General features: G+C 36.0%; 1 protein-coding gene across 3 annotated transcripts in view; it reads left to right on the top strand.

Moving 5' to 3' along the window:
* LOC139686984 (histone acetyltransferase KAT6A-like) overlaps positions 1 to 19,474 on the top strand; it is a 161,454-nt gene that overhangs the window by 83,970 nt on the left and 58,010 nt on the right. For all 3 annotated transcript variants that reach the window (XM_071584035.1, XM_071584036.1, XM_071584037.1), the window contains one exon: positions 16,299 to 16,399. In XM_071584035.1, coding sequence (XP_071440136.1) covers positions 16,299 to 16,399 — 101 coding nt within the window. The remainder of the gene's footprint in view (positions 1 to 16,298; positions 16,400 to 19,474) is intronic.

Consider the following 19,474-nt stretch of genomic DNA (forward strand, 5'->3'; position numbering starts at 1 on the left):
AAACTTGACCTTAAACATTTAAAAAATTTTGGGCACATTCGGACAAGGTTTCCCTATATTTAACCTGAAGTAATAGCTTTAGTATCCTGAAAGTTAAATTCAAAGAACTGCAGGAAATGCTGTGTTACTTCAAGTCTTCTGCTATTATGCATTAAAATGCATCAACATCAATGCGTGGGAATCATTTGCCTTTACTGGGATTCAGACCCTGGTCTCTTGTTTTCCAGCCAAGTGCTTAAACCAATGACGTTGCCACAGTGTAAGAGGATGATGCATCAGGAGCTGGAAGGGTTTAAGTACTCGGCTGAAAATCAAGGGATTCAGGTTTGAATCCCAGTCAAGGTGAATGGTTTTTTACATTTTGAATTTGCTTTATCCTGAGAGTCACGAGAATTAGTGAATGAGGCATTACAAAAATAGTCAAAGAGTGGTTTTAGATTTGGTGAACACTTATAATATTGAGATTTTACTCTATTTTACTTTCAATTACATATTGTTACATAGGGTGGTAAATATCAATTCAAATTGAATGCTGTTTTGTAATACTAATTCATCCCTCAGGAGTTCATATTTGAGTGTATATAAGCACTCTTAATCATAGGGCAGTGTTTTGATTAGCACGCACTCAGCAATTGCCAGGAGGACATCACATTTGGTAGTCTCTCTTGTCATTGACTATCCTATCCAAATTTTAGGCTTGCCAACAGCTCTCGAAGAGTTCAATGGTAGAGCAGGAATATTCACATTTGGTCATCTTATAATTATTTCTTCTTGGACTTCCTTCTAATAAATTCAGTTTACCATCAGGCAAAAACAGGAGTTAAAGCATCCATGCAGCTATATTCTGCAAATGAAAAACATAATATTTTGTCCATTTTAATGTGTTAATAGTGGTCATATTTGTTTCCTATCTGATGATGGAGATTGATAAATCTCATATATTATGGTAGCTATTCATAGCTGATTATTTTATCTCCATCATTAATTAAATATTCTTCCACCGGTATAATGTTGAGATAATATAGTAAAAGTGCCTCCATTAAGATTTCAAGTTGAAGAAATATTTTTGTCACGATGTGATGACATTATTCTCTCACAATTTTTAAAAGTTCATTTGGATTTGTTTGGTTGAGCAGTGCTACAGGTATTTGTCTTCAGAATAAGGTTTTGAAGGGAATCGATTGTTGAGCCCATGACCAAAATCCTAAAACACATTCCATGTGTAGGCTAATATCAATAATGTCTTATCTAGTGCTCACGGCAACATTTCCTAAAGAAGTGAATTCATATTGTTTGTTTAATGAATCTTCTGGAATGAATTTGAAAAATCTTAACATTTAAAAGTCTGACTGCCATTCCCTGGGCAATAACGGTAGAACCTATAAATAGAAAGAGCTCATGACCACTTCAAAATTGTTTGCTGCGTTGAATTCACATCATTACCAATTCGGACATAAAAAAATTCTTATTTACTAATTCCTTTGACTATTCTGGATGTTGCAATCATCAGTGTGGGCATTTTACATCATAGGTATGAGCTCTTATCACCCAGGAAATTATTAATGATGATTCATAATACATTTTTATGGCTTTGCAATCACTTATAATTTTCATAAATCGTTTGTCATATTGTAATAGTTTTGAGTGGCACTTGGTAATAATGTGCAAACACTCAGTGGAACTAACAATCTCACACTAGCAAATTAAAATGCCCATAGTAATTCAATCACTTCATTCCCTGCTATTGCTTGATATTTTCGGTATCAAGTGGTGAACAACCTAGGTATTTCTTGAATGTCATCTGCTAACCCGCATTGATCAAAGTTTACCAGCACAAACATTGAAGTAAATCATTACATCCGTCGTGCTGCCAATTTATTTGAAGTGAAAATATATGTCAGAATGGTGGATGATACGTTTTGTTGGGCACCGTTATTATTGTCTACATCCACTACCTTTCAGGAATATGTTATTGTGTGAGTGTTTTCTTCAGTAGGAAATTGTAGTTCGGTGATGTTTCATCTAAACCATGTAGACAATAATTATCTGAATATCCTGTGGATCATTGACAGACTTTTGGCAGCAAAATCATGCTTTTTAATCATGTTAGAGCCATCATCACATATTGACTGTGACATGCATTTTATTTGATTTTAGTTAGGTGTGCTGGTGATATAATTTTATTTGGTCTTGGTTATGCTGTTTACAGGAGTCGTATTAAAAAAAGTACATTCGTTCAAAAATGATGAACAGGCAGCCCAAGAGAAGTATTTGTTCTTGGCCATTAAATGAAGATTATGTTTTATGATTTCTACACTTATGCAGATATGGAATCAGTTGTAATGTTGAACAACCACAGTTGGGGCCGCTATTACCAATTTATTAGATTTGTAAATCATGGGCCAATAAACTTTGCATAAATTATTACTTGTAATGCTGAGATTCTCCCAATACTCATTTTTGCCATAAGCCATGCTTATTATCAGACATGATTGCATGCATTAAAGGTTTTTACTAATAATTCAGTGTCTGGCTGATTAAATTCTGATGGAGTGTATTCTAGGGATGCCTTCTTCAACAATTTAAGCAGGCGTAAACCTGTAACTCATCTGAATGAAGAAATGCAAAGTAACTATAAACATTTCATGCTTAACTATAAACAATGCATGAAAGGTTTTTTTTTTAGTAAGAGAGAGAGATAAGAGCCTTATTTTAGCATAGGATTTCATGCTGTTTGCTCCAAAAAGTGATGAAATTCGTTATTTACTCATGCGAAATTGTAATAAGACTTGTATTTCAAGGTGCTGTCAGGTGTAAAGAATGTAAAGTTGGCAGGGAGAAACTGTGGAGCCCACACTGCACTCCTTGCAGGCGCAGAAAATAAATAAACCTCTTTGTGAAGTGGTCTCATGGTCTGGTTGAAGTTTTATGTATCGTAGGGTGGTTCATTTTAATACAAGGGTAATTTAGAAAGATCTCAGAATGGAATAGAAATAAACCACTTACCTCAGTGAAACCTTTTTTTAATTGCAGTCTCTCGGTACACTAATGCATGTGGTCAAGTGATGTTTCAGTGTCTTGATTCTATGTCGAAAATTAGATTTCTTCAGTTCTGCAAAATACCTGTCCACTTCGGCTGCTAGTTCTTTGTTTTAAGAGTGTCTCTGCCCACAGAGGAAAATAAAATTTTGATCTTGGGAAAGAGATGGAAATCTAATGGAGCCAAACAGATGAATAAGACTGGGGTGGCAGCAATTCATATCTTAGGCCACATATTTTTGCCATGGCAATGACACTTGTGTATGGGCATGCATTGACTTGATGAAAGATGACTTTCTCCATTGCCAAATATGGCCTTTTTTCGTGTTACTTGTGCTGTAGTTGGTCCAGGAGGTTAGGGTAGTATTGTCCGGTGACTGCTTGATCAGTGAGAAGATAATATATCAGTGGAAACCCTTTTGCATCCCCGACAACTAAAGCCATTACCTTTCTGGCTGAACGGTTTGCCTTTGCTCTCTTTGGTGGTGGTGAATCAATGTTTCCACTGCTTTGACTGCTATTTTGTCTCTGGGGTATAGTAGTGCACCCAAGTTCCTTGTGTGGTCACAAACTGGCAGAGAAAATCTTGTTGGTTGCTCTTAAAATGGTTCAAACATAGTTCAGAAATATCCATTCTGATGTTTTTATGATGCTTTGTTAAGAGTCGTGGCACCCATCTAGCAGATAATTTTCTCATATACAATTCCACGGTTATAATGTTTTATGCCCATTCTGATGATGTCCCTGCGGCTTCAGGGATTTCGCACACTTTCATTTGGGGATCTTCCATGACCATTTAATGCACTTTTGCAATAATTTCGCCGATCATCATCTAAGCTGTCCCAGCCAAGCTTAAACTCTTTTATCCTCTTATTTGCTGCTGAATATGAAGGTGCAGAGTCCCCCGGAGTGTTCTTAAAGTCAGCATGAATTTCCTCTTCTTTCATATCTTTCTTTACGAAATGTTTAATCGCTGCTTGAATCTCAATTTTTTCCATATTTACGAATCATTACACGGAACAACAGAGAGGCATCTGCACAGATCTCTTCCCAGAGCACAGTTTACTCATAAAGGATTTCCTATTACTACGCAAGAAACTCATTGCCCTAGTGCTGACTTCTGGTAGTGATTCTGAGAATATTTCAAACTACCCTCGTAATATCAATAATGCATTAACTTTCTGAATCTGCAGACTACCGCAGGTTTACTTAATAAAAATGAGGATATGAAATGATGAATTAATGTTTGCAATTTATCTATTAGCTGATCAAGCAAAAATATACAAAATTGTTCAAATATGGTGTATTAAAGACTAATCTAGCTAGTTTTTGAAGAGTTTAAAAGTCTTATGATGTTGTCAAATCAATGCAATTCGGTTATATTTTCTTACCCAAATAGAGCAAATATATCACTTACATGGCATCATAGATGACATAGAGTTAGGTAAACAGTTTTTTTATTGAAACAATCATATTACCTACTCGATTCATATGTGCCTCTAAATTTAATCCAGTGCACAGTTAAGGAGAAAACAAAATATCAATTCCAACTTCTCTTCCCTTGGAAGGAAGTTGTTCTGAGATTTCATTTGAAAACCGAGCTGTATATTATCTGGAATGAATTGGTTTTTCCTCCTAGACATGTATGTCTAATGCGGAATTATAATTCATGTATTGATGTCATTGCTAGAATCAAAAGTGCTAATTAGATTAGAGAGAGTGAATAGAAGCCAATGATGTTTAATATTATGTAATTTTTTGTGGATATTGGTTGCTTATAATAATCAGTGCCAGGAAAGAAACTGGCCCCCCTACCCTGATGTGTTAATTTCACATGCCATTGGGCTTATTATTGGGTGAATTCTACCATCACCAACCAAGCAGACCTCTGGGCCAACTGCTGTGTTATCACTTCAAGTTGTCTAATTTGTGGGTAGTTTAAAACTTAATGTATATATTTTATTGTGTAATTGGTGCAGTGGCATTTTGGAATGATGCCAGGGTGTGTGTACCTGGGTATTTTTGTTGTGGTGATGGGGTCTAGTGTGACCCCTCATCCTCATGGACCCACAGTGAAAATCAAGGTTGATTGTTAGTATTTAGTTAAAAGGCATCCATTCCATAATTCTGATTATGGACAATCAACATTTTCTTTCCTTCCTATGGTTTATAACCTGGATTTGCCATTTTGAATTCTTGATGTGTGATGATGGAATGGTATATTAGCTTTGGAAATTGAGAAAATTCTGAGGATCATTACCATACGACCAAATTCATATTGATTATAAAATCGGTAGAAGATTATTTAAAAGGTAGAGACTTGCCTGACCATATTATTTTATGAGATGGGCACATAAAACCAGGGTGTATAGTTTGATTCATTTTTCTTTGGTAATTATAAATAAGAAATAGGATGCAGATATATTACTCCAGAGTATTCAAAAGTTTTGTCTCTTGTATAAAAAATTAGGTTCTATTCGGCGTCAGAATACATGGTTTGTATAATAAGTATAGGGAAAATTTTCAGAGAATTAGATTTATTAAAGAAATTGCTACAATGTCTCTTAATTCTTCAAAGTGTACCCCCAGAGCGTTGGCATACTTTTTCCAGTGGCTTTTCCATGACTCAAAGGCTCCCTGTACGGCGGATTCCAGAAGATCCTTAAGGATATGCATGCAAGCTTCTTTGACAGCAGTTAGAAACCCATGATGGTGTCCTTTGAGGGAAGATTTTACTTCTGGGAATAGGAAATAGTCTGCTGGTGCCAAGTCAGGACTGTGAGGTGGTTGGGGCATTGTCATGATGCTGTTGCAGGAGGTCCCCACAAGCAGACACTTGACTGCTCTTGGTCGTTTGTCTAGACCTTTGGGAGAGCTAACCCCAGATCTTTGGCAATGCCAAATTTTCAGTGATAATGGCATGCACTGTGATCTTATCAATGCCAATAAGATCATGCACACTTAAGCGATGGCCTGAATTCAGCACTTAATGCACACATCAGGAAAATATTGTTATTGATAATAATTATACAAACCTTGTGTGTGGATCCCAGTTATCATTCTCTTAACCATGTGGCTATGGCCCACTGAACCAGGTGTCCAGGTGTTGGGCCCTTCAATGGGAAGGTCATGAGGCTTTAATGTCCATGTCAGCTGTTTGAAGTATTTCACTCCTTGTACCGTGTTTGTTTTGCCCACACAATAGTTAAAGCATGATCAAACTTTTAAGGTATGTGGTGAGAGTGGTTAAGTGGTGATTCCCATGAAAGAACAAATGGACTTGCTAACTCTAACTGTATAATTAATATATAGGAAAATATGAGTTTATGTATTTTGTACTGTATATTTTGTCTTGGATACAGACTCATTAATGCTTAATATCATGACTATTGCTACTGCCATGGATATTCTTTCCAAATCATCACAGCTCTGCGCAATGCACACCAAAATGTATATATTATGTAGGGTGTGTTGGGAAAGTAATGCAATTTAATTTCCCGTGCCACTTTTGGTCACAGTGGGAATGATTTACTTGGAGTAAGTAGGGGAGACGCTAAGCTTTGCCGCAAAGTCGATCTCAGTGTATTCAAGCTGTAGAAGCGGCAGGACATCAGTTACTGCGAACCTCTGCTTGCCGACCGTGTCACGAAAAAAAGAGAATCGGTGATCGAGCAACGTTATGCAATTAAGTATTGTGCTTAACTGAATAAATCTCTGGAAGAGACGAACAAAATGATTCGTGAGGCTTACGAGGACTCTGCTCTCTCCTCATAAGTTTCGAGGTTGTTAAAGGCCTTTAGGAGGGCCGGGAAGATGTTCACGACAAACAACGCTCCAGGCGGCCATCAACCAGCAAAATGGACGACAATGTGGCTCTTGTTCGACACTTTTATTGGACTCTGACCATCGATTGAGTATCAAGATGGTTGCCGATGAACTGAACTTGTCGTCTACTCTCATTGTTACTTGCGATTTAGCGATAAGGAAAGTGTGCGCCAAGCTCTTGCCCCAGGTTTTGGCAGACAGCCAAAAGACCAACCGAGTGGAAATTTCAAGTGAATTTTGGCAATGTATTGAAAATGAACCTGATCATTCGGACAACATCATCACTGGTGATGAAACCTGGGTTTCTGAATATGACCCAGAAACAAAATGCCAAAGCTCTGAGTGGCACACCGACCAGTCCCTCAAGCCCAAAAAGGAAAGAATGAGCAAATAAAAAGTGAAAACAATGCTCATTGTCTTTTTTGACGGTAAAGGATTGGTCGATAAGGAGTTTGTTCCTCAAGGACAGACAGTTAATGCTGCTCATTACGTGGATGTGTGGGAAAGACTCCGAAAAAGGGTCATCAGGACAAGGAAAGACATCTCCGCTATTTGGCAACTCCCATCACGTCAATGTGCCTTGCCACAACAAGATAAGAGTCAGCGAGTTCCTGGCCTAACACCAAGTGCCAAAGCTACCCCACCCACCCTATAGTCTTGAGGTCGCCCCAGCAGACTTCTTTTTGCTCCCTCGGATCAAGGCAGCCCGGAAAGGAGCCTGCTTTTCGTCCATAGAAGAGATCCAATCAGCCATGACGAAGACCTTGCGAGAGGTCCACGAAGGCGCCTTCCTGGGTGCGCATCGGTCATGGCAGAGTTGCTGGAAAAAATATGAAGAGGCCCAAGGACAGTACTTTGAAGCATTTTAAGTGTTTGTGCAAATCTGTTCAATTAACTACTTTTAAAAAATAATTGTATTACTTTCAGAACGCATTCTGTGTGTTTCAGCATATATACATCCTAGATATGGACAATAATAATATGGCCCATAAACATTAAAAGAGTTCTTTTAGACCTTTGTAGCTGTAGTATTTGAAGTCCAGTGCACTTAAATAATGCCAGGGCCAAACTTGGACCAATGTCTACTTCAGCTGGTTCCTCAAGAAAGTGTTGGCCATTTAATAGTTTAAAAAAATCAAATTTACTTATAAATGAGAAATTCATAAAAGTAGGTGCTTACCATTTCTATACTTTTAAAGGAAATGGAACTGTATTATGTTACTTCATTATATATTCCCTAAGCTTTGCAGTGAAAGCATGTTTACAAAGCACTGTGGAAATGACTAGAAATAGCACCAGTGACAAAAGCACAGTAGGATTTGTAAATGGAACTCACTGTTATCAGTTATACTGGGGAAATTCAGTGGTTAGTTATTGACCTAGCATGAATTAAAGCTGCTCAGAGTTCATTCTATGGAAATGTTCTTCTATTTGCATTTCTGGAGGAAATAAATGGGTTATTTCACTGGGTGCAGTACATTAATTATGTTAGGAAAAGTTAATCAATTATAAATGTCATTTTTAAATCTTATAATCTCAAGGGACCTTGATCATTTATAGCCAAGACATTCTGAACTGTTGGTAATTTAGAAAGAAAATATTCCTCCCCATCATTTTAGCAAAGCGTAATTAGTTTCATAGTTAAGAGGAATGGATAGATCTCCAGCCAAACCTTCCCTCTCACAATCAACCCTTTCATGTTCTGACACCCCTGAAGTTAGCCTCATAATTGGGAATGAAAAAGGACATTATTACTGTGACTTAACATCATGGTTGAGAAGTAAAGTAACCTGTGATGAAGCACAAGTGGAAGCAGCAAAACGTACACCTGGAGGCACATCTACAGGATAAGCAGCTATCCCAAATAAGTGACTCCATGGGAGTGACCGGGAAAAAAGACTTTCACATCAGGATATTAGTTCAGTGATACGTACTCCAGCTGAAACAGTGACCTCCCAGGAGACATCTTTTGGGAGGAAAGGCAATGATCTGTTTAGAAATAAATGTTTGAAGTATCAGTGAAGTTTAATCTGGTTCCCAAACAGTGAATTGTTGCCAAAAAAAACCAAAAAATATATTAGTAGAAAATTGAAGTAGTGATTGCTGCAATTTCTATCCTATTTTAGAGAAAGTCTCATGTTTCCATGTTATGTTAATGATGAAATTAAAGAATATGCCATTTTTTCCCTAGGTTTAGGGATTGTTTGAGGTCCAATTTTGTTAGGAAATCGAACATCTGTTTTGTTTATTCATTAAGAAATGCCTCCTTCAAGTTATTACAAGTGCCCTAAAATGTTGACTTTAATGTTCTCATTTAAGTTGAATGACTAAGTGCTACAATGGAACATAAATGGCTGAGGGAGGAAAAATATTTGACTTATTACATGTATATAACTACATGTATATGGTTTTAACCGTGACCATTTCTAATAATTTTGAAAATGCTCATGACCACGCAGACATTTCATATTTGCTCACTGGCCATCTCCTCCTCAGCTGTGAAAACAATAGTTAACTGGAAATTAGGGCCAGATTACACTGAATTTAACCACAGTAAACTCCTGAGTATCTGTGTATGGATTATCCATTTTGCAAATAATCCTTTTTACTCTCTTCGCAGCACCTCGAAATTTTAATAAAATTACACTTGTAAAGATAATTAAATGCTTTGAAATTTCAATATACCTAAAAAAAAATACAAGTTTGAAATACCACAGCTTTCTTTTTAATTAAAGTTTTTAATTTCACTAAATCCTATGTTATCATTAATATCTAAGGTTTAATTAAAACTTTGTCATTATTGTTACCCTCACATCCATTAGCCATGTGAATTCCATATTCTCCTTCAAAGCGAGCAAAAACATATTTTTACCATGCGACAAAAAAGTCATTAACTTTCTACGTAGCATTTTTTAAATCAATATTTTATGATGAATATGAATCCATGTCAGCAATCCTTTTTTAACATTTATCCTATGTGTTTATCCTAGCCATTTTTTCACTCCTGATTTGGTTTAGCTTTCTGAGGGAAATGTGTTCTGCTATTCACTTTATGATAGTTTTGTTCTGTTAAAACTATAATGCTATTCTTAAAGAAATGACTGAATAATGGAAAAAAATTGTACTCTAACGCTAAAAAAATAATCACGCAGAGTGAAAAAGAATCTTCATATATTTCCCTTCATATAAGAACATCTTTTAACCATATTTCTGTTATCGGTGTATTTCAATTGTCCGTGCTTCATCATTTCAATTATCCATTAGCATGGATAATTGAGAGTTTACTGAGTTTAAGAAACAACTTATATTTGTAGTTGTAAATGTGTTGGAATGAGTCAATTCACACTCTACTTTAGGTGCTTAGCTTAGCATGGTGGTTAGCTGATGTTCATCTTTTGACATCGAGAGAGCTAACGTTTTAGGTTTCCTGAACTAGTTAAGAATCAGATGAGAATAGAGGCATGCAATAATAGTTTCCTGTCAGGAGTCTCTCTCTCCCACTTTAAAGACTGGGTCCAGGTATGGATGCAATTTTTACTACATTATAAACCAAGTCTTCTATTGGCCACTGCAGTCTTAAATATTACGACTGAAAACACACAGGCAAAAATTTTAATTCATTTATTTTATCAGGTTATTTATTGACGTAACCATGTAAATGAGTGATCTCTTTCTGTTCTCATAATGTTTTGTGGTCACTTATGTTTTTGCTCAACTCAGTGGCTCATAATACTTGAGACTCCTAACTTACTGTAGAATAGGGATCTACTACCATGAATATTTCAGCTTTATCTGCCATGTAGGTTTGGTTTTACTATGTGTCCTCATTTCAGAATCCTTGTATTTTAATAGAAATCTGGGTTTTGATATTGTCATTTTCTCCACAAATTTCTCTGACATGAGCTTTGTCGATAATATAATATGGTGGAAATATTCTCTTCCATTCTTTCATATTTATCTGCCATGTGGTAGCTAATAACCACATAAAAAGATGCTGTTAGTGATTAGCATAATTTGTGTTGAAATCTGAGTGCCTACTCCAGACACCCATGTGGTTACTAAGATTTAAGTTAATATATTTCAAGGGAGCAATATTGTTAATGAATGTGGCTCTGCCTGTCTACTGGGAGGTTACAAAAATTATTCTTCAATTTGATAAAATAGTGAATTAACATTAAAGGGCTCATTTATGTAACGTGAAAGTGTCGATAGTGATTCAGTATCCTGTGACAAGGGTGTGAAAATCACGGTCAAGGCGAATGAATTTTACACTGAAATTTTGTCGCTTTGAAATGCACATTAACGGATGACTCCATTAAAGGTTGCTGTTGCAGCATCTCTTGCTGTTTCTTTGGATTCTGAAGAGTGGATTGAAGCACAGAGTGTTGATCACATACAAGTCATCATGTGGTGTTAGGGTTATGGTAGATAACATTCAATAAAATCTTCTTTAAGCATGATTGGAAGAACGGATGGCTAACTGCATTGGACATAAAAAATCCTCAGTGATCAACTTGAAGATAAGGTTGATAGTTGAGGGTGGAGCTTTGACTCTTTTGATTTGGAGACCTTTTCCCTTGCTGCAGTAACCCTAATTTTTGGGCCCATATAATTAATCATTGGCACCCAGACTGACCAAAATGTCTGCTTTCCCTCTGAATCCAACATTCTGAGGAGGACATGCACTTTTATTGACTGGCAAGATGGAAAAATGTTTTGCATGATACATGGAATGTGTGGATCCAGGAAATGTTGTGTTGCATGAAATAGGGAAGTGGTGGGCTTGGAAATTTTTTTGGGGTGGCCTCAAAGCAGCTGCATGAGGAAAAAATGAAAGTGAGATAGTTTGGATATTGATGGAGGTGTTTGATAAGGTTGAGCCCAAGTATGATGGAATTTTACGTATGCAAGTTTGGGTTTGCTGTAGTTTTCTGCCAATTCTATAGTAGTAAATGCTCCGGGAGCCAAAGTAGGGTATTGTTCACCCCAGAAACGTGTGAAGGATACACAAGTTTGTTCATCATAGAGAAAAGTTACTTGTTCCGAGGCCCTTCGTGCAACTTAAGAGTGAAGCGAAAAAATATTTCTTTCTCAAACAACTGATGGAGAGAATTTTCCATCATTGAGAAAGATTGGGAGTACTTATCATTTGTCCACTCCACAACCTATGGCCTTGTGTTTGGTTTATAGGAACAGCTTTGAATTCGTTATAGCCCAAGTGTGTCATTTATTATTTATTGCATGCAAGAAAGTCCATCCAAGACTTTGAGCATCTAGGGAAATAATAGAGCTGGACAGAATTTGGGAGTACCTAATGGAACACTTTATCTTTGCAGAAGAGTGAACAAAAAGATTTACCAGGGAATCTGCCAGTGTCCTCATTCTTAGTGAAGTATTTCATAAACATGCTGATGTTCATGATAAAGACTAACCCATACTTGTTCTTGAAATTGTGGGATATATATATATATATATATATATATATATATATATATATATATATATATATATATATATATATATATATGTATATTATATATATATGTATATTATATATATATGTATATTTTATTTATATATATATATATATATATATATATATATATATATATATATATATATATATATATATATATGTATAGGTCAACCTTTAATTACAAAATTTTATTGAAAAAAATGAAGGGTTGAACTATACACGAGGTTATTTAATAATTTGAAACATATGTTATGCAAGGTTACATGCCAGAAATCATTGCCATTACTGCCATGTAGAAGTGACATCACAGTTATGAATCTCTAACCACAAGAACTACTGCTGCTTGTTTGATACAGTATAGTGGTAAACCAAACCATTGTAGCGGTACCATTTGGGCAGTACTCTCACTGGCAGTGAATTTTGGAAACCACTATAAAATCTCAATATTGATGACTATACCAATGCATTGAAATAATCAAAATGAATATCGGTTATTTACTAGTTGATAATTCCTTTTAAAAGTGTTAAATTATGTATCTTTTAGTCCTCATTACTTGCTAACATGCAATTGACAAAAGTTCACTATTTATAATCAATGTATTTACAAAGAACTAGTGTCGACTTCTACATAAGATAGGTGAAGAAATGGAAATTCTATATAAAATGTATGGGCCCACCTTTACATGAGTAATGTACATAGTACGTGGTAATTCTATTATGTACAGTTGGTATGGAGGTCAGCACTTTGTTATACTCCAGGGATGGCAAACCTTTTGACAATTGAGTGTCGAAGTTTTTTTACTTAATAAGAATATGCTCTTGACTCCCGTGCTAACCCATCAAGTGATTACGGTGGAATTGCCCGTGGCACCCTTCCAGCTCTGCGTGCCTCTTCTGGCACGCATGCTATAGCTTCCCCACCCCTGTTTTAGCCTGTCACATGGTATGAAAATGCAGTTGAGTGTGCTGCATAATGACCACATTTCTTAGGCAGTGCATCAGCATCTAGATCATGGCTAACTATAATATGGAAATGAAATATAATTTTTCATACATTTGCGTATATCATTAATTGGATGGTGGGGTTGTTAATGTACTGGCTTCCCACCCAGAGAGTCCAGGTTCAAATCCTGGAGGAGGCAGATTTTTTCAGTGTTATCCCGATCCTAACTTCAGGTGTTTTGTGGAGAGTACTTAAAGTACCCGCCCTCTATTAGATGGGACGTTAAACTGTGGACCCCCTGGAACCTTTCGTTAAGGCTATTGCTGGATTTCTCTCCACCCTTCTTCCATTCCCATCCATCCCTATTGGCACAAATGACCTTGGCTGTTGGTTGCCTCCACTAAAGCTACTGCTACTATCGTTCATGATGAAATGTTTTTCATTTTTGTAAAAGATATGTATTGAATGAGAAAGTAGTGATAGTCCTTGCTGTTTCGTGTCCTGTAGCATGTCTATCGTTATTCAACTTGATATCATAAGTTATGCAATACTAAGGTGTATCATTATAATTTTAAAAAAAGTAATGTAGATCAGAAAATTTGAAGTCATTATCTAATTGAAATTAGTTACGTATGTATAATCTTAATTGAAAAAGGCTGATAGATGGTGGTTATATTATATAGATGTGGTCACTTTGACCTCATCAAGACAGACATACCAATCTAGATGATAGCTTGAGAGCACAAGATGTGGGGTCACCTGTAGTAGTCATAAGCAAAGAAAGCGTATTTACATCAATTGATTTTTTACGTACAGCTAAGTATTATTTAATTCAATATAAATTGATCATTTTATGCAGGCATTAGAACCACTCTCTACCTTTAGTTCAGACGCTAGCTATTAAAAAATTTATCATTATGAATAACAGGCGTGACGCTCTGTTTGGAAATAGATTTTTTTAATTTCCTGCAGGATTGAATCCAGAAATGAATAAGCAAGTTCACATGATGAATTATTAAGAGAGACTCATATTATCTTGAAAAAGATATTCAAAGTGAAATAATAAAAATCTTTACTAAAGGCCTAAGAAGAAAATGTTGGAATATGTGTTTTCCATGAAATGTTTTTTCTCTAATTATTGGGAATATTCCTCATGTTGATCACATACAGCAAATGAGTATAGCACTTCATTTTGTGTACACTATTAGAAGCAAAATTTTTGTGTTCTAGATTACGTTTTCAGATTTATAGAAATGCCAAATTAATTGTTCAGTACATTTCTACCAACATTCCTGCCGGCGTTCTCATGCCTTTAAATATTTTCATCTCTTCTACCATCTTTTGTAAACATTCTGGCAAAATTTACAAAATCATCTATTTGCATATGTGTGATGCGAATACTGCATCATACATGCTCAAGAGTAATGTAGAAAATTGGGTTGTACTTTTAGTTATCAGTATGAGAATGTTTGTGATATTGCCAGCATCTTTCTTAAATTCGGAAAGGTTTTCTTAATTAAAACTGTAAACTAAGCAAACTAGTAATTTCTTCCATTATAGCTTAGGAATTGCTCATTGATCTCGCAAGTATATCTGTATAGCATGAAATACCAATTGACGTTCGGTATAGATGAATGAAAACTTCACCGAAGCTAAAATCTGATAAATGAATTTTTTGTATTGAAATTAAAGTAACTTTCTCTGCCGTTATGAGGAGTAATCTTGTATGCATACAAATATAAAAAATATAAATAATATGTTAAATGCTTGTAGGGACACCTAAATTTCTTTACCTAAGGATAATCTTGCATCACACCCACAGTAAGCCATCTTCATTGGCCAGTATTACATTTGCGAAACCATCTGTTAGTGCCTATGCTAAATATTACATCCTTCAATATTTTTATAAGTAAACATGTAAATTCAGGGTTTAGGATCAGAGGGAAAGAAATACTGAGTACAGAAACAGTTAACTTGAAGGTTGGCTGGGGAAGTTAGAAGTGCATATTTTTCCGAGCAACGTTTTGTGAGGAGCAGGACTCGGGTCACAAATCTCCCGCATGTCAGGCAGGTACCTGAACTTTTTGACCATCCAGTTAAATTAAGTTTTCATTTGAATAATTAGGGGTTTATGTCAACCAATACCTGATTTTTGTTCAAGAAATAGCATATGTGCCATTGTTCACCCAAAATGGTGATCAAGCTAATCTACCCACCCTCATCAAAACACTCGTGGTGCATTTAAAGGCACGCAGGTGTAACGTGTTTGCATTGACCCATTTTTTCTGCATTATTAACATTTTTCCATTTGGTTGCATGAAAATAGTCCAGCATTTGAAATATTCTACCTTCACCTACCTCTGCTAACCTTCCATCTTCATCCCCACATTGTTTCTGTATGCTCAACTTATTTTGAGTTGGTGTAAATTGTGATTACTCATTGGAGCATTCTCTAATGGAAATAATTGCTTCTGTGACCTGCAAATTAAATGTTGAATCTTGAAATTTTGGATTTCTATCTTATTTTAATTTCAGGACATATGAAAGGAGTTTCTAGAAAATAAACTAGGAAGGGAACTTTATCAAAATACCTTGAAATTTTGGAATATTGGGATGAAAAAATGTCTAGAGTGATGATTCGAAAATGATAGTTGGATGATATTTTTTCTCAAAAATATTGAATCATTTTGGTGTGGTCATAGAAGGGAGCGTGACGTGGATTTAATGCAAATTTCTATTCTGATTAGACTTCCTCACTGAAATTATTTTTGGGAAAATAGAATTTTTCTGTTTAAAAATTTTAGGGACCTGAATTCACAACTATAGTAACCCTGGGAAGTGTAAATGCTAGAATATGCTATCAATGTTCTGGGAAATGCTCAATCCTTAAAGGCAATTATTTTTGTCTATGCTTTATTATATTATTGTATGGTAAGGGTATTGCCAAAATTATTTTGGCATCTGTTTTCTAGAATCTCTTCTTAGTGTGTTCTAATCAATCACTTTCCTTGGTAGATGTTGACACATTCACGCCACCAATGCGAACAAGACTTCCGCCTGGTGTCACCCCTAGAGATGTGGAACTATATAACATGTCACAAGAAAAAGCAAATGATGTAAGTCTTCTAGAATTTCTTTTCCATTACTTTGTGGTATATTTTATGAACCTGCAAAATAGAGTATTTAATTTCACTGCATTTTCTTCTATGTTTCACAAAAAGGCAATTAAATATTGAGTAAAGGTTGGATTTTAGCTTAAAAAAAATTAATTGTTTTAGATATAGATTCCTACCCTTCCCAATTCACTGTTTTCCTACAATATCTGTTTGATCCTTTCTCCTGCACCATCCCTGAAAGTAATTACAATGTAAATGAGTTGACTACCATAGCTCAACAAGGTTATGGTACCTCATGTATTTCAAGTGTTTCTATTTTCAGCAATACACATGCAAATATTTACCCCAATAAAATATTAGCATTGGCAGCAACATCATTAACTAGCCACATTTTGTGAATCCAGAGCAGATTGAATTTTAATGTAATTGTAGTTGAGGATGGGAAGAAATGTGTGTGGCATAAAGAAAAGGGCTTGTGATTTTTACTGATATCTGTCTATTGAAAAGTAACTAATTTATACTTGGCTATTTAATCTTCTTTTCAAGATCAGTTTAATGTTGCATCGCCGCCAAAAATTTTTAATTGGCCAAAATAAGTTGCCTGGGTCAAATTTTTCTTGTGCAGAGAGTGGGAACAGCGATGTGCCGAATTGTTGAGTACAGTGGATGACTCTCAATAGCACGTTTTTGAAGGGACCCAGAATGTTGAATGTACTAGCCCATAAAAACATGCAGATCAAGTTAATTGCGATTGCAATGTGGATAGTATAACTTAAGGGTACATAATTTATGATGTAATTACCTATTACCTGTTCAGCTTGTTGTTGATAACATTTAGTAAAAACTTACATTTATGTTAATATTATGCAATATTTAAACAATTTTTATGTTAAAAATTCCTTAGTGCCTACATTATTGGCACTTAATAAATCAATGCTTAATAACTCCCCATGCGCCTTTCATGGACATACTACCTTGATCAAAAAGTTCCCGGAATAACTACCGTGTGGCGCTCCCATCGTTCCGATTTGAGTTCTGTTTTTTTTGTTAAATTGGTACATCTGTTGTTGATATTCCCTTTAAATCTTAGTGTCATAACTTGACATTTGCAAAAGTTACGTAGCCAAGAGTACATCTATCTCTGTGTGTGTTGGCGATTTTTTACAATTGCAGAAATGGATTTAAATTTGCAACAACGAACTTGTATTAAATTTTGCGTAAAAAACGGATTTAGTGGCGCACGGACGTTGGAAATGTTGGAAAAGTGTTTCGGCAACGATTCTCCCAAAAAAACGGTCGTTTACCAGTGGCACGAGCAGTTCAGAAGTGGTCGTGAGTCAATCGAAGATGATGAACGCAGTGGCAGACCATCGACATCGAAAGTCGGTGAAAAAATTGATAAAGTAAAAGAAATGTTGGTCAATAACCGCAAATTAACCATCAGAGAAATAGCGGAGGACTTGAACATTGCCTATGGATCCGCCCAAGACATTGTGGTTAATGATTTGGGTTTCCGTCGTGTAGCAGCAAAAAGACCTCAATTTCATGCAAAAAAGAGACCGTGTTGACGTCGCAAAAGACATGATTTGCGAGGCTGAATCCGATCCCACATTCATCAAAAGGATCATTACTGGAGACGAGACGTGGGTTTATGAGTACGACACGCAATCCAGACATCAGGCAAGTGAATGGCGTTCACCAAATGAGCCAAGACCAAAAAAACCACGTCGTTTTCAGTCAAAAAAGAAGGCAATGCTGACGGTTTTCATGGATTACAACGGTGTAGTGCATCATGAATTTTTGCCAGAAGGCCAGACAGTAAACAAAGAGTATTATTTGGGCGTTATGAGACGTTTGCGTGAAGCAATTCGCCGAAAGAGACCAGAAATGTGGGCAGAAAACTCGTGGATTTTGCACCATGATAACGCACCGTCGCACAGTGCTATCATTATTCGTAATTTTTTGACGAAAAATGCAACAAATACCATCCAACAGCCACCGAATTCACCTGATTTGGCTCCCGGTGACTTCTTTCTGTTCAATCGAGTTAAAAAACCATTACGGGGAACGCGTTTTAGCAGCCGAGAGGAAGTAATGGAAAAATCGCAGGAAGCACTGATGGACATACCGAAAACCGAATATAAAAAATGTTTCGAGGATTGGATCAAGCGCTGGCATAAGTGTGTTGCAGTCGATGGGGATTACTTTGAAGGGGACAATATAGATTTAGATGAATAAACTTTTATTTTTAATTTTCTGAATAAATTCCGGGAAATTTTTGATCAAGGTAGTATACTGTAAACCCTTGCTAATGTGGGCCCGGTTAGTCTGGATTCCTGCATAATATGGATGGGATGCAGTCAATATTGGGGCTTCTTAAGGAGTCATGGGAAGCAGCACTTTAACTCTGCCAAAATCTACTAGCAGCTAGTCCCCATGAAGAAGATTGAAAATAATTATGATAATTCAATGAATGGTCCAGTTTTATATTTGAAATTGTCAATAAACTGTTGCTACATGAAACATAATTCATAAGTTCGTATAAATAGCATACATTTTGCATGCGGAGCATGTATTTAAAATAAATGGTTAATTCTTCCCTTTTTGTGAATCTTCAGATACCTAGATAGCGTCATTTAATGATTATGGGATCTTGTGGCCAAAAAACTAAAGTAACTTTGGACAATAGTGCTTAAAATGTGGGGGAGTAAAAGAAAACATTACTTGGAACATTGAACAAGGTGAAGGATCTTGAGAAATTGTTAATGGGGTTTCTTAAAGGAGTTTTGGTATTGCTTTACATCCTCTCGGATCTGAAAAAGGAGAAAACTAGCTTTGCACTTAGATTTGAATTAAATTTCACGAAATTGGGAGGCTGTTTCAGGAAACTTTGTGATGGGGTGTTGGAAAATAGATAGAGACCATTAGCAAGTGGCACTAATGATAATGGTATCTTTTGGCAGAAAAAATAGAGCAACTTTTGACAACAATGCCTAAGAAGAGTGCTCATTATAGAACACCTCTTAGATGCTGTCGCCAAATTGAGCTAATTTAAGACTTATGAGTCTTACTATA

The sequence above is a fragment of the Hetaerina americana genome, unplaced genomic scaffold (genome assembly GCF_022747635.1).
Source record: "Hetaerina americana unplaced genomic scaffold, ioHetAmer1.1.p SCAF_16, whole genome shotgun sequence".
Classification (NCBI taxonomy): Eukaryota; Metazoa; Arthropoda; class Insecta; order Odonata; family Calopterygidae; genus Hetaerina; species Hetaerina americana.